This window comes from Chiloscyllium plagiosum, chromosome 11 (genome assembly GCF_004010195.1).
Source record: "Chiloscyllium plagiosum isolate BGI_BamShark_2017 chromosome 11, ASM401019v2, whole genome shotgun sequence".
Lineage (NCBI taxonomy): Eukaryota > Metazoa > Chordata > Chondrichthyes > Orectolobiformes > Hemiscylliidae > Chiloscyllium > Chiloscyllium plagiosum.
The window spans coordinates 27,629,520-27,644,188 of record NC_057720.1 but is presented as its reverse complement, the minus strand read 5'-3'; the positions used below and the strand labels follow the sequence as shown (position 1 = coordinate 27,644,188).

At 39.9% G+C, this 14,669-nt stretch overlaps 1 protein-coding gene across 25 annotated transcripts in view; it reads right to left on the bottom strand.

Moving 5' to 3' along the window:
- LOC122554240 (receptor-type tyrosine-protein phosphatase F-like) overlaps positions 1 to 14,669 on the bottom strand; it is a 465,745-nt gene that overhangs the window by 35,504 nt on the left and 415,572 nt on the right. For all 25 annotated transcript variants that reach the window (XM_043698932.1, XM_043698931.1, XM_043698941.1 and 22 more), the window contains 2 exons: positions 6,203 to 6,322; positions 3,962 to 4,116 (listed from right to left, as the gene is read on the bottom strand). In XM_043698932.1, coding sequence (XP_043554867.1) covers positions 3,962 to 4,116; positions 6,203 to 6,322 — 275 coding nt within the window. The remainder of the gene's footprint in view (positions 1 to 3,961; positions 4,117 to 6,202; positions 6,323 to 14,669) is intronic.

The following is a 14,669-nucleotide window of genomic DNA, read 5'->3' as shown; positions in this document are numbered from 1 at the left end:
GTAAGTGCTTGTAATGACTCCCAAATACCAATCACATGTCTGTCCAACAAGCCCCCATCAATAATGTTAAGATAAATGTCTGTTGGTTGAGAGATACCAATAAGCCAGCACACCTAGAAAAATTCACCTGGTCTTGAAATAGTGCCATTAATCTGTTTGAGCAGTCAAAGAGTCCTCAGTTTAATGTCTCATTTGACAGACTTCATCTCCAAAAATACAGCATTCACTCGATATTTGCGCCAGCTAAACATTGTGCTTATGAGGTTGAAGTAGGGCTTGATTCAGAGGGGAAAGGTTTACTAGAGAGTCACACAGGCTTTACACAAACCTCTGATGACAATTCTTTGATTGTACATCAAGTGAGTTGGGAGATCCTGCATATATAGTAAATACAATAATTTATGCCAACTAACATGAAGAAATAGCTGACTACAGGTGGCACAGTAAATGTTACAGGGCCCCTGCAGCATTTCCAATGTCAGGCTGAAGACCTGTGCTCCCGCATTAAGCTAATGCAGAAGCTAATCAAGCTAATGCAGAAGAGTTACGACACTACTATATACCAGAATGTGCAAAACTTCACAGGTTTTATCTTGTCCAGAATCCAACTCAGCCTATTACCAGCCCAGCAACGAAGTTATGCAAGAAATTATCCATGGTGCTAACAATTGTCACTAACTCACCAACAACATGTTCACTAATTCTCAGTTTGGATTCCATCAGAACCACTAAGCTCCGGCCTTGGTTCAAACATAGACAAATACATTTCGCAATTCTAGAAATGAACAATTGACTGTCTCTGACATCAAGTCAGCATTAAAATAAGTGTGGCACCAAGGAGTCCTAATAAAATTGAAGTCAATGGCGATCAGGAGGAAATTCTCGAGCAACTGAACACAGAACTTAACATTGGCAGTAGGACATTCAGCCTGTTGAGTCTGCTGTGTTATTCAATCAGATCATGGTTACCTCAATGCTGTTTTCCTGCATTATATCCTCAACATTGATACTCTGAGTCTCCAGGTAGCTATTGGCTGAACATGCTCAAGGATTGATCTTTCCCAGCCCTTTGGTGCAGAGATTTCCAAAGATTGACCACCCTCTGAATGAAGAAATTCCTCCTCATCTCAATTTTAAATGGTCTATTTCTTATTCAGATTATGTTCCCTGTTTCTCGACTCACAAGCCAGGGAAAACATCCCATTTACATGCACCTTGTCACACCCTTTAAGAATTTTCTAAGTTTCAATAGGATTCCCCATCAGTTTTTGAATACAGGTCCAGTTAACTCAATCTCTGTCAAAGGGGTTAGTCTGGTGGACCTCTAGTGCAATCCCTCAAAAGGCATGTATGTCCTTCCATCGATAAGGGGACCAAACTACTCCGCATTGTGGTCTCGCGCCAACATTTTATATAATTGCAGTAGGTTCATCTTTACTGGAGATTACTTCAACTGAAGTCATACTTGGCATAAAAAATAAGAGGAGAAAGTGAGGTCTGCAGATGCTGGAGATCAGAGCTGGAAATGTGTTGCTGGAAAAGCGCAGCAGGTCAGGCAGCATCCAGGGAACAGGAGAATCGACGTTTCGGGCATAAGCCCTTCTTCAGAATAAGACTTTATCCTGATCGGGACAGCATCTGAAGCACATCCATCTTCAGCATTATTTATAAATTATATCAGAAATGTGACGTCTCAGCCACATTTACGATTTCTCAGGCAACAAAGCAGTCCAAACACCAAGATGTAGGCATAATCAAGCCTGATTAAAATGGAAAATAATATCTCTGTACTGCAAGAATCAGGGGATGCCCATCAGAATGGGAGTCTAATCGTCAGTCCTTGACATCTAACGATATTATTGCCAAAACCCCCAGCTATCAACATTCCTGGGTTACTATTGACCAGAAATTCAAGTACATCAGTTGCCTAATTGTCACACCTACGAGATCAGTCAAGAGCCTGGCATACTGTGGCAAACGGTTTACTCTTTGGCAGCACCTCCTGGATTGTTAGGCTGAAAATACCTAATGAGTTCTTTAGTGACTGAACAAAGTGAATACAAGAAGACATGAGCACTTTAATGTGAAGCTTAGTCTACTTATTATATATTAGAGACATACACAAACTAATGAGTGACTCTATTAGCTTAAACTACATAATATACATATATATACAAACAAGTGAAGCTCACATTGCCTTCTATCCATCAGGAATTTTGGTAACAATAGGAATTAGAGCTGTTTGTCAGGTTCCATGGCAACAGTCTCACAAACCCCAGGCTGACGGTGAAAAGTCCTTGGCCCTGGTCTCATAACCTCGATCTGATTAATAACACTATTCTGAATCTAAGATTACATGCTGAATCTCCATTTTGTAATGACTACAGTACTTTTCCACTTCTCAAAAGTAGGTGAAAAATAAGTTCACATGGCCCTTTCTAAACGGCACAAGCGGACAATTCCCACTACCTTTCAAGGTCAGGCAGTATCCCCCAGCCAAAAGAGGCTGTTTTTGCATTAGGCCTGTTTTTCTTGTCCTTTCCTACTTTTCTTCAATTGCTGATTGACATGAGCTATTAACCTTTAACTGTCTGGTTTTGAAGATATTTTTAAGCCCAACATTACACTTCCCAAGCACCATAATATAACAGGCAAGAGCAGAATGGTGCAAAGTATTATTGCTTGGCCACATCACCACTGAAGCAATATTCTGGAATTCCCTGTCTAAGAATATCTTCACATGGAGATTTTAAAAAGGTGGTCCGCTAAAATCTTCCTAACGAACTACAGGAATGGGTAATTAGTGCCAGTTTTGCAGAATTGCTCATTTTCTTTGAATAAATTTAAAAAATACAAATGTTTGTTTTAATACAGAGACTGTAAGACCCTAAGATATAGGAGCGGAATTAGGACATTCAGCCCATCAATTCTGCATTATTATTGAATAATGATTGTTATACCTATAAAGAGGTCCTCAGATTAACCACCCTCTGGCTGAAGAAGTTCCTCCTCATCTCAGTTCTAAAGGGTTGTTTCTTCACTCTGAGTGAAGGTGACATGGTGGCTCAGTGGTTAGCACTGCCTCAGAACTCCAGGGACCTGGGTTTGTTTCTAGCCTTGGGTGGCTGCCTGTGTGGGTTTCCTCTGGGTGACCTGGTTTGCTCCCACAAATGTATGGGTTAGGTAGATTGGTTGTGGTAAATTGTCCATAATGTCCAGAAAGGTACAGGCTAGATGGATTAGCCATAGTAAATGTGGGGTTAAGGGGATAAGGTAGGTCTCTGGGTGGGTTGTTGTTTGGGGGAGTTGTTGAGGGTGGCCTCCTTCTGATTCTATGAACCTCTGAGGTTGTGCCCTTGAGTCTTAGTCTCCCCTGCTATTAGAAACATCTTCTCGATGTCCACTCTATTCAGGTCTCTCAATATTCTGTAAGTTCCAATCAGATCCTCCCCTCATCCTTTCTAAGCTCCATCAAATAAATATAGACCCAGAGTCCCCAACCACTCCTCGTATGACAAGTCCTTCATCCCTGAGATCATTCTTGTTAACCTCCTGTGGATCCCTTCCAATGCCAGCATGACCTTTCTTAGATTTGGGGCTTAAACTTGTTTAAACTTGCTCACAAGGTTCCAAATGCAGCCTGATGAGAGCCTTAAACAGTCTCATCAGTGCATCCCCTCTCTTGTATTGTAGTATTCTCAACCGACTACTCTGACATTGTGATAGATCACAGTATTTGAGGAGAAATTGACTCAAAATTGAGTCAATTGTTGATATTTCATGTGGCTATTCCGTTGAACAACTTTGAGGTAAATAAATTTTAAAAAACTATAATAATTGAACAGAATAATATAACAAACTTTGTGGTATTTGAGGTATATAATTTTGCCAGTTTATCGAGAGTGTCTGTTCATAAGGTGCGAGTTAAAACAAAAGTTCACTATATTTCAATTCCACATACCTGCAGTGAACCACCATAGGACCAGCATCTGGGGGATTGCATGCTTTAACTCTCCTTAGGAATGCCAATATTGGAGTAGGGTATTCTGGAACACCATGGTCTGGCCAAGCCATGAACTGGAACTGACGCACTTCCCGTTTCTCACTCGAGCCATTCTGTTGAGCAAAGTGCATTTATAAGCTGACGTGATTGAAACAGTCTAAAAGCAACTACATTTGGTATAAGGTTACAGATATAACCTTTTCTAGGATTTCTAATGAACACAATCTGACATCTTTCGATAGGTTACATATAAACGTACCTAAAGTCAAAGATAGGATGGGCAGTTTTGGATTGCAAAGATCGAGAGGACTGATAGTTCTGACTGGTTACAAGTTGTTCAGACACCTGGGAGCATAGTTGTCAGCAGCTAGCAGGCCTTTGTCATTGACAAATTGGCATGGACGAGTTGGACAAAGAGTCTGTACATTTCTGTGACTCTATAATCTGTCTTTTCAAAGACCAGTCCACTTTAAGTAGATTAAGCTAATTAATTTGCTACTTTTGCCAGCCGAATCTCTCTTTATATACATTCCCTGGATCCAGTTCATCTCCACTATTACTTGAACAAAACAGCAGAGGAAACAGCACTTAAAATGGGTGTCAGGTAACTTGCTTTTAAAAAAGTGCAGTAAAACGTTAAACAATCTTTAGTTATTCAATCCACAATCAGTCTCATTTTAATCCAATTGAAAGTACAGAAAAATAAAAAGGTACAGTCTTAAAGTAATATATTTGTCAAACATGAATTTCCTTTCATATGACTATGCTGACTCTGGTCATACTTTGATTTTCTAAATGCATTTAAAAAACCCCTTAGTAATAATAACCAGCATTTCTGGGACAAGTGATAAAAGAAACATAGGAAGAGGAATAGTCTATTCAGCCCATTTCAGATCATGGCTGATCAACTCCTCAATGCTATTCTTTCACACTAATTTCATATCCCCTATTGCCATTAATCTCCAGAAATCCAACAGTTTCTGCATTTAACACATTTTCAAAGAATGACATGGAGAATTCCAAAGATTTATGAGCACCTGAGTAAAGAAAATCTCCCTATCTCAATCTTAAATAGCCTGCTCCTTATAATGAGATTGCATGTATTATGTGTTTAGAGTCATCAGCCAGGGAAAACATCCTGTTTTCATCCTGTCCTGCCGTCAAAATAAATTCTCAGCTTCATCTTTCTCTCATTTCTTGTTAGATTTAAACATTCTGGTTCATTCGGAGAATTCTAGAATTAAGCGCATTTTAAAAGCATAACTTGCATTTAAGTAGTACATTTTATGATCTTGTATCATCCCAAAATTTTTACAATGAAATACTTGTGAAATGTAGCCACTACTTTAATGGAGAAAAAACAGACAATTTTCACACAGCAAACAGCAATAAACGGAATGAGCAAATCATCTGTTTTAGATGTCGCTGGAAGGATAAATGTCAAGACACAGGGAAATCCCCTTGCCCTTCTTCAAGGAGTGCTGTGAGGTCTTTTGCACTAATTTGAAAGCATAGATAAGGTTTCACATCTGATTGAAAAAAATGGCATCTTGACAGTGCAGGACAGTTTCAGTACTGAGCAGAAGTGTAGAACTGCAGATTCATACAGCAAAGAAGTTGTTCTTGGTCCACTGAGTCTCTGCTGACCTATATACACTAATCCCACTTTCCAGCACTTTGTCCACAGCCTTGAATATTATGACATTTCAGGTGATCATACATATACTTTATGAGGTTTCCCGTCTCTACTACTCTCCTAGACAGTGCAGTCCAGATTTCTACTCTGGGTGAAAAGAAAATCCTCAAATTACCTACAAACCTCTTGTCGTTCACCGTAAATTAAGCCTTCTCTTTTCTGACCCTTCAACTCAGGGGAACAGCTGCTTTCTATCAATCCTGTCCATCCTCATCAGCTTATACACCTGATCAATTAGGTCCACCCTCAGCCTCCTCTGCTCCAAAGAAAACAGTTCAGGCCTATCCATCCTATTTCTGAACTCATCTTCTGTATGTCATAGCATTCAGGAAGCAGAGCCACATATATGTATTTAAAATGCCATCTTCAAGTGTAGACATTACAGAAATCATCAAGAAAGTTTGGAGACCTCAATAAAAGTGTTGAAGAGACCGAAAGGATTAATATCTCCTTTAAATTTCTATAAGCAGGCTAAAAATACAAAACACAAAGTGATGCCATACCTTATATAGTGCAAATGTTCGTACAGAATAGGTTGCTAGCTCCACCATGTCCAGTAGGGTGACCTGAATCATTCCATATGTTTCCGTGCCGCGGCATGGCCAATATTGATCACATTTCACCTATATTAAAAAAAACACAAGGTCAAGTGTGTTCAAAGCATGGGGATTGTTGTCAGTCATCAACAGATTTTATAAACTATATAGACACATATATGTTAGATAACAATGGTATGGAATTTAAACTTATGACAAATTTAGTAAAGGAATAATGAACCTCCACAGCATACACATAAAAAAATATAATTTTGTTTTCTGGCTGGAGAGGAGTTTGTTCATGCATATCCGATGTAACATGAAAGTCTATGTGTTTGTTAACTGAGACACACAGATAAACAATACAGGACTGCATCTTTGCATCAGCAATTTATTCCCATTTATCCAGAATATATTCAATGCTTTATAGCTGCTCAGAGAGGATTTCAAAAGGTTACTGATATTATTAAGAATTAGACCTGAAAAGGAATACGTTACAATAAAAAGACTGCTAAAGCCAAGATTTGTTGCCTGTCGCTGATTGACCTTGAGGAGATGACATCTTCTTGAAACACTGCAGTCTATCTGATAAAATTGGAGGTGTAGTGGACTGTGAAGAGGGTTACCTCAGAGTACAATGGGATCTTGATCAGATGGGCCAATGAGCGACAGGTGGAGTTTAATTTAATAAATGTAAGGAGCTGCATTTTGGAAAATCAGGGCAGGACTTATACACCGAAAGGTAAGGGCCTGGGGAGCGTTGCTGAACAAAGAGAATTTAGAATGCAGATTCATAGTTCCTTCAAGGTGGAGTTGCAGGTAGATAGGATAGTGAAGAAGGCATTTGGTATGCTTTCCTTTTTTGGTCAGAACATTGAGTATAAGAGTTGGGAGGTCATGTTGCGGCCACTGGTTAGGCCACTGTTGGAATATTGTGTGTAATTCTGTTCTCCCTCCTATATGAAGAATGTTGTGAAACTTGAAACGGTTCAGAAAAGATTTACAAGAATGTTGCCAGGGTTGGAGGGTTTGTGCTATAGGGAGAGGCCAAATAGGCTGGAGTGTTTTCCCTGGAGCGTCAGAGGCTGAGGGGTGACCTTATAGAGGTTTATAAAATTACGAGGGACATGGATAGGGTAAATAGACAAAGTCTTTTCCCAGGGATGGGGGAGTCCAGAACTAGAGGGCATAGGTTTAGGGTGAGAGGGGAAATATTTAAAAAGTGCCTAAGGGGAAACTTTTTCACTCAGAGGATGGTGAGTGCATGGAATGAGCTGCCAGAGGAAGTTGTGGAGGCTGGTACAATTACAACATTTAAAAGGCATCTGGATGAATATATGAATAGGACGGATTTACAGGGATTTGGGCCAAGTGCTGGCAGTGGGACTAGATTAATTCAGGATATCTGGGTGGCATGGACGAGTTGGATTGAAGGTCTGTTTCCATGCTGTACATCTCTATGACTCTTTATTAGTACACTCACAGGACTATAAGGGAGGCAGTCCCAGGACTTTGACCATTGGACAGTGAAGGAAGGGTAATGTATTCTAAGTCAGAATGATTTTACACATTGGAAGGGAATTTACAGGCTACTGGATTCTCTTGCCTGTTGATTTTGTTCTTCTGGGTGGGAGAGGTTGCAGGTTTGGAAGCTGGTGTCAAAGGGGCTTTGGTGACATACTGTTGTGCATCATGTAGATGGTACACAATGTAGTTGGCTGAGTAGTAAAAGGTGGTAAATGAGGTGCCAAGATAATGAGTTGCTTTTTCTTGGATGGCAAGTTGATTCTTGATGGAGCAGTACAGTCAACATCAGCAAAGTAGAGAGTATTCCATCACACTCCTGACTTTTATTTTGTAGATTATGGCAAGGCTCATTTAGAGGCAAAACACTGCAGATGCTGGAATCTAAAGTAGAAAGACAAGAGGCTGGAAGAACATAGCTAGCCAAGCAGTATCAGGAGATGGAAAAGTGAAAGTTTCGGGTAACATCCTTCTTCAGTTCTGTCTACTACAGTAAGGCTCTGGCTGTCAGGCAAGTTACTTACTTGAGATCACCCAAGCTCTGACCAGCTCAGTACTGATATGGCTGATCCCATTAAGATTCTTGTCAATAGCGAGACACATGTTGATGGCAGGAGATTCCACAATGTTAATCTTATTGGGTCTCAGGGTGAGATGGTTAGATACTTTTTTGGTGGAGATTGTTATTACCTGGCACTTAAATGGTATACAAATTATTGCCACTCATCAGTCCAAATCTGAATGCTGTCCTGGTCATGTTGTAAATGGGACGAGAGGAAGCATAAAAGGAACTGAACCTTCTCTAATCTCCTTTTCTAATGGTAATTGATGAAGCAGTTCAAAGCAATTATATCTAGAACTCTGCTACTGCCCAGCAGGGGCTGTTGTACATTAGTAGTGTTCCTACGTCTGAGAGAAGAGGCCTGGGTTCAAGTCCCACCTGAACAAACTGATTAAAAATACTGCCAGTGTCCTGCAGCAATCTCCTGGGACTGAGATGACTGATCTCGACCGCAATCATCTTCCTTTGTGCATTGCAATGGCTCCAGCCAAAGGAGTTTTCTGTCCTTTTCCCAATGACTGCAGTTTTTATGAGGACTCCATCGACGCACTCAATGAAATCCTCCATAGCTGTCAAGGGCAGTCACTCTCGCCTCACCTCTGGACTCTGGCTCTCTTGACAAAGACTATAATAAGGTTAGGAGCTCAGTGATCATGGTCAAACTCAATTGTACATTGGTGAGCAAGTTACAGATGAGTAATTGCCATTGGCCACTTTATTCACAATGAAAGTAGACTATAGTATGATAATTAGTGAGATTGGATTTCTCCTATTTTTCCAGTGACATTACAAACTTTTCCAGTTTATTGAACATATACCAGAGGTGAGCTGTCATAGCTTGGCATAATTGTGGCTAGTTCTGGAGCATACGTCTTTAGCACTGCAGCCAGGATGTTGATGAGTCCATGTCCTTTACTGTATCCAACGTACACAGTGTTTACTTGGTATGACTTGGAATGCGAGTGTGATGCTGGAAAAGGACAGCAGGTCAGGCAGCATCTGAGGAGCAGGAGAATCGACGTTTCAGGCATAAGCCCTTCAACAGGAAAGGCTTATGCCCGAAATGTCGATTGTCCTGCTCCTCGGATGCTGCCTGACCTGCTGTCCTTTTCTACCACCCACACTCTTGACTCTGATCTCCAGCATCTGTAGTCTCCACTTTCTCCGAGGTGACTTGGAATGCATGAAGTACAAAAATCACTGCTGACATTGCTACTTAAAAATTGTCAAAGTGACTTAGTGAATTCACCTTCAATATGGCAGCCCCTACATTTGTAAATCATGCTGCTGCCAGATATTTGCAAATTGAATCAACTACCCAAATACTGACATTTGGTAAATTTATTAATTAGCACAACAATAAACTTTTATGAAGATTTTTATGTAGGATTTGCTTTGAGCATTACATGAAGAATATTTTGCAGCATTTATTCCACTTCTTCATGAAAACTAGTGAGCGCAATTAACGTGCAACAATTACATTTTTATGCATTTTCAATAGCATCAGAAAATATGACTTCTTCCATTTTGATTCAAGAGATTTAAAGTTGAATATCAGGGAACAAACAAACACAGGCAGGAAATGTTTCCTAATGCAAGGCAAGCCTTTATATTTAACATCAATAATTAAGTCTTTGTCAACTTCACTTGTGATCGTGTGCATTTCCAAAACACATTGCATCATCACAGTAATCATGATGATACTCAAATTATTAAGCAACCAAGCAGTGTGATGCATTCAACTGTATTTGGACAAATCCTGCATAAATGACTACAAGAGAGTGTCACAACCTACAGTGACAGAACATTTTCCACAAAACGTGAACTGCACACAGATAGACAACTTTACTCCCAGTGAAATAATTCCAGCCTGAAGAAAGCAAGAGAGTATTTTAAAGATAAAACAGGAATCTGAAGAGATCTGTGAGATTTAAGGTTTGAGTGTGTTCTGAAGATATGACTTTATTGATCTGACGGAGCAGCAAGACTGAGTTGAATGAGTATGAACTGGGTTGAATTGGGCCATAAGTTTAGGATGAGTATCACAAACGGCTTCATGTTCAATAAAGTGTTAAAATCCAATAGGCTCTGGAGCTTTTTGAAAGGGGGTAAATCTGAACTAACATGAATAATTGTAACGACATTGACACAACAGAATTATGAATAGAGCCAATCTACAAGATATCAATAAAATTTTATACATTCAGCATTGGAAAAATATCACATGGCAACAAAGGCTCAAAAAAAGAGGTTCTATTATCAGAACTTTGCAATTCTGCTGCCTCCCAGAAAATAGAAACCAGGATGATTTCAACAAATGGTTTCGTGCGAGGGAAATCGGGTCTCACAAACTTGATTGAGTTTTTTGAGGAAGTAACCAAAAAGATTAATGAGGGCAGAGCAGTAAACATTATTTGGATTTTAGTAAAGCCTTTGATAAGGTGCTGCAACGATAGACTGATTAGTAAAGTTGAATCACATGGAATTCAGGGTGAGCTTGCCAAATGCATACAAAATTGGCTTTCGGATAGGAGACAGAGGGTGCTGGTGGAGGACTGTTTTTCAAACTGGACACCTGTGAACAGTGGTGTTCCATGGGGATTGGTATTTGGTGCACTTTTGTTTGTCATTTATATCAATGATTTGGAATCAAATATAAGAGGCATGATTAGTGTGTTTGCGGATGACACTAAAATTGGTGGTATAATAGGCAATGAAGAAGGTTATCTAAGATTACAAAGGGATCTTGATCAACTGGGTCAGTGGGCTGAGGGGTGGCAGATGGAGTTTAATTTGGATAAATGTGAGGTATTCCATTTTGGTATTACAAACAAGGATATGACTTATATAATTAATGGTAGAGTCCTGGGTACTGTTGTAGAACTTAGAGACCCAGAGCTTCGTGTACATAACTCTTTGAAATTTGTGTCACAGGTAAATAAGGTAGTTTAGCACACTTCATTGCTCAGACTTTTGAGTATAGGAATTGGTACATTATGTTGAGGTTGTACAGGATGTTGGTGATGCCTCTTCTGGAATACTTTGTGCAATTCTAGTCACCCTGTTATAGGATGATATTATTAAACTGGAGAGGGTGCAGAAAATATTTACCAGAATGTTGTTGGGACTGGAGGGTTTGAGTAATACAGATGGGCTGGAATTTTTTTCACGAGAGCATCGGAGATTGTGGAGAGACCTTAGACAGTTATGAAATCATGAGTGACATAGATAAGGTGAATAGTAAAGGTCTTTTCCCGTGGATGGGAGAGTTCAAACTAGGGAGCATATTTTTAAGCTTAGACGAGAAAGATTTAAAAAGAATGGGAGCAATGATTTTTTTACACAGAAAGTGGTTCATGTGTGGAATGCACTGACGGAGGAAGTGGTGGATGCAGGTACAGTTAAAAGACAATTGGATAAGCACATGAATAGGAAAGGTTTGGAGGGATATGAGTCAAATGCAGGCAGATGGGATGAGTTTAGTTTGGGAAAGTGGTTGGCATGGACTAGTTGGACCAAAGGGTCGGTTTCCATGCTGTACAACTGAGGAGAAAGTGAGGTCTGCAGATGCTGGAGATCAGAGCTGAAATGTGTTGCTGGAACAGCACAGCAGGTCAGGCAGCATCCAGGGAACAGGAGAATCGACGTTTCTCCTGTTCTCTGGATGCTGCCTGACCTGCTGCGCTGTTCCAGCAACACATTTCAGCAATGCTGTACAACTGAATGAGTTTATAAAAATCATATCAAAATAGACAAGCGATAAGTGAATAGCTCTTGCAGATTTTCTGTATTTGAAAATTACATAGGTAAGAAAGGTAAGATTGCCAGTCACTAGACCAGAAGGCTGCCCTCTCATTAGAAAGAGACAAATCTAATCTAATCTAATTGGTGGTGGTTCAACCTGAGGGTCACCACTCCTCAGGTAAGGCGAGTGGTTGAGTAGGAGCCCTTCATGGTAATGTTAGCTGGTGCAGGAATTCAATTCATACTCTTGGCATAATTCTACTTTGCAAACCAGTCATCACACAGCATTGTAATTCTAAACACAAACATTAAGCTTTCTAAAGATACTGTACTCAATAGTCTTAGGCTACAAGCAAACATTTCTGGGAAACCCAAGTCACTGAGATCAGGGCTTCCAATTTTGGTGGCTAGGACACTAAGTGAGGTCCTAAGCTACAGGCGAGTAAAGGCTGCCACGGAGGCTACCTTGTTGGACCTCATCCCCAATCAAAAGGTCTTCTCTCTCCCCACTTCCTGTTTTAGCAGGTTTTCTCCCCTTCCCACTCACCCCTATTATCTGTCAAGACTATCATACTTCTTTCCCAATGAAATGCCAACCTGCAATTCCAGTTTATTCCTGGCAAGCTGAAAATGTACCTCAAAATATGGAGAGGAAAAGAGGACACTCTAATTATATTTGTTTCTCAATGATCAAACAGAAAGTCATGATGTTATAAAATCAAGTTGTTTTAAAAAGAGAATTTGGACTTATGTTGTCAGTGCTAATGATAATTGAACTAATTTTACTGGTATTTCAGTAAATTGCATTTTAATAGTTGTAGAAGTGTTTCAAACAGAGAAAGTACTTCATAATTAGATTGCTTCATAGCTCTACAGTGCTGCAGATCACGTATAAGCAGATGGCTCAGATTTGATAGGTAAGCAAAAATTATTTTCTCAGAGGAACAGCAATCCTCAAAGCATCAAACCATGTTTAAATAAATAAACAGAAAACACTTCAAATCATTTAAGAGTTGACTCCAAAAATAAGTCTGTCTAAAAGACTACCACTTGGAGATCTGTAAGGCACAGTGCTCATTTCCAAAGTGAAACACTTTAATCACTACGAACAGCAACTCATTATTTCGGAGAAATCTCACAGTGGAAAGAAAAAATTGTATTTTAACAATTGATTTGAGGTGAGAACACTAAGTTATATCAATTTGGTTAATCCATACATATTTAATAAGCTCAGTCAAAAATGTTAGAAGTATTTGCGACTATAGATCAGCCAAGTTTGAGCCAGAGGTGAATCTTGGCTGGACTATTTTTTGTCACCTGTTCCAAATTGAGCAAGGAAAGCTCAGTTACATTGCAGTTGCTCTGGAGTCAAGCAGGAAACAAATCAGTCAAACTGTGATTATCTTTATCAGGGCATATTATAGTGGTTAGATTTCTGGTGACCTGGAAATTGAAGGATCACTTAGTGAAGCCAGAAAAATAGTCTGTCAATAATGTTAGCTTCTGTCTTGACACTCGAAATTAAGATAGATTTAGATATGTGGGGATGTGTTTCAAAATGCTGAGAAAGCAGTGTCGGATTCCTGAAAGGCAATAGTCCAATTGCTCTTTAAACTTTCTTGGAGCACCTGGTGATACTGCATATTCCAGCTAAAGGAAGTGACTTGGATAGCTAGTAATTATTTGCAAAACATTTGACGTGCTTCAGTAAGAGACAATTCATGGCTGCCATTGAGGGTTAAAATGAGCAATTTTGGTAAAGTGGGGTGGTGCAGTAACATCCAAATTTGTGCAACCTACACCTTAACACCTCTGTTGAAATGTCCACCTGAAAGAAATAAGGTGCCATTGACTTAAAAGGAGAGATTGTAGGAGAATGGCTTTGAATTAAAGGTGTATTAAATTGATTCTCCCAGCTATTAATTCTCCCACAGGCTGACATTCACAAGAGATCAATTGTGTTCGGGGATTCTGTAGTCTGAGGCGTTTTTGTGGCCAGCATAGAAAAATCAGAATGGTGTGTTGATTCCCTGGTGCCAGGATCAAGGATCGTGCAGAGAGGGTGCAGAATGTTCTCACGGGGGAGAGGGGCCAGCAAGAGGTCATTGTCCACATTGGAACCAATGATATAGGAAGGGAAAAGGTTGAGATTCTGAAGGGAGATTACAGAGAGTTATGAAGAAATTTAAAAAGGAGGTCCTCAAGAGTAGTAATAATTGGATTACTCCCAGTGCTAGTGAGGGCAGGAATAGGAGGTTAGAGCAGATGAATGCATGGCTGAGGAGCTGGTGTATGAGAGAAGGATTCACATTTTTGGATCATTGGAATCTCTTTTGGGGTAGAAGTGACCTGTACAAGAAGGACGGATTGCACCTAAATTGGAAGGGGACTAATATACTGGCAGGGAAATTTGCTAGAACTGCTCGGGAGGATTTAAACTAGTATGGTGGAGAGGTGGGACCCAGGGAGATAGTGAGGAAAGAGATCAATTGAGAACAGACGCGAGTCAAACAGTCAGGGCAGGCAGGGACAAGGTAGGACTAATAAATTAAACTGCATTTATTTCAATGCAAGGGGCCTAACAGGGAAGGCAGATGAACTCAG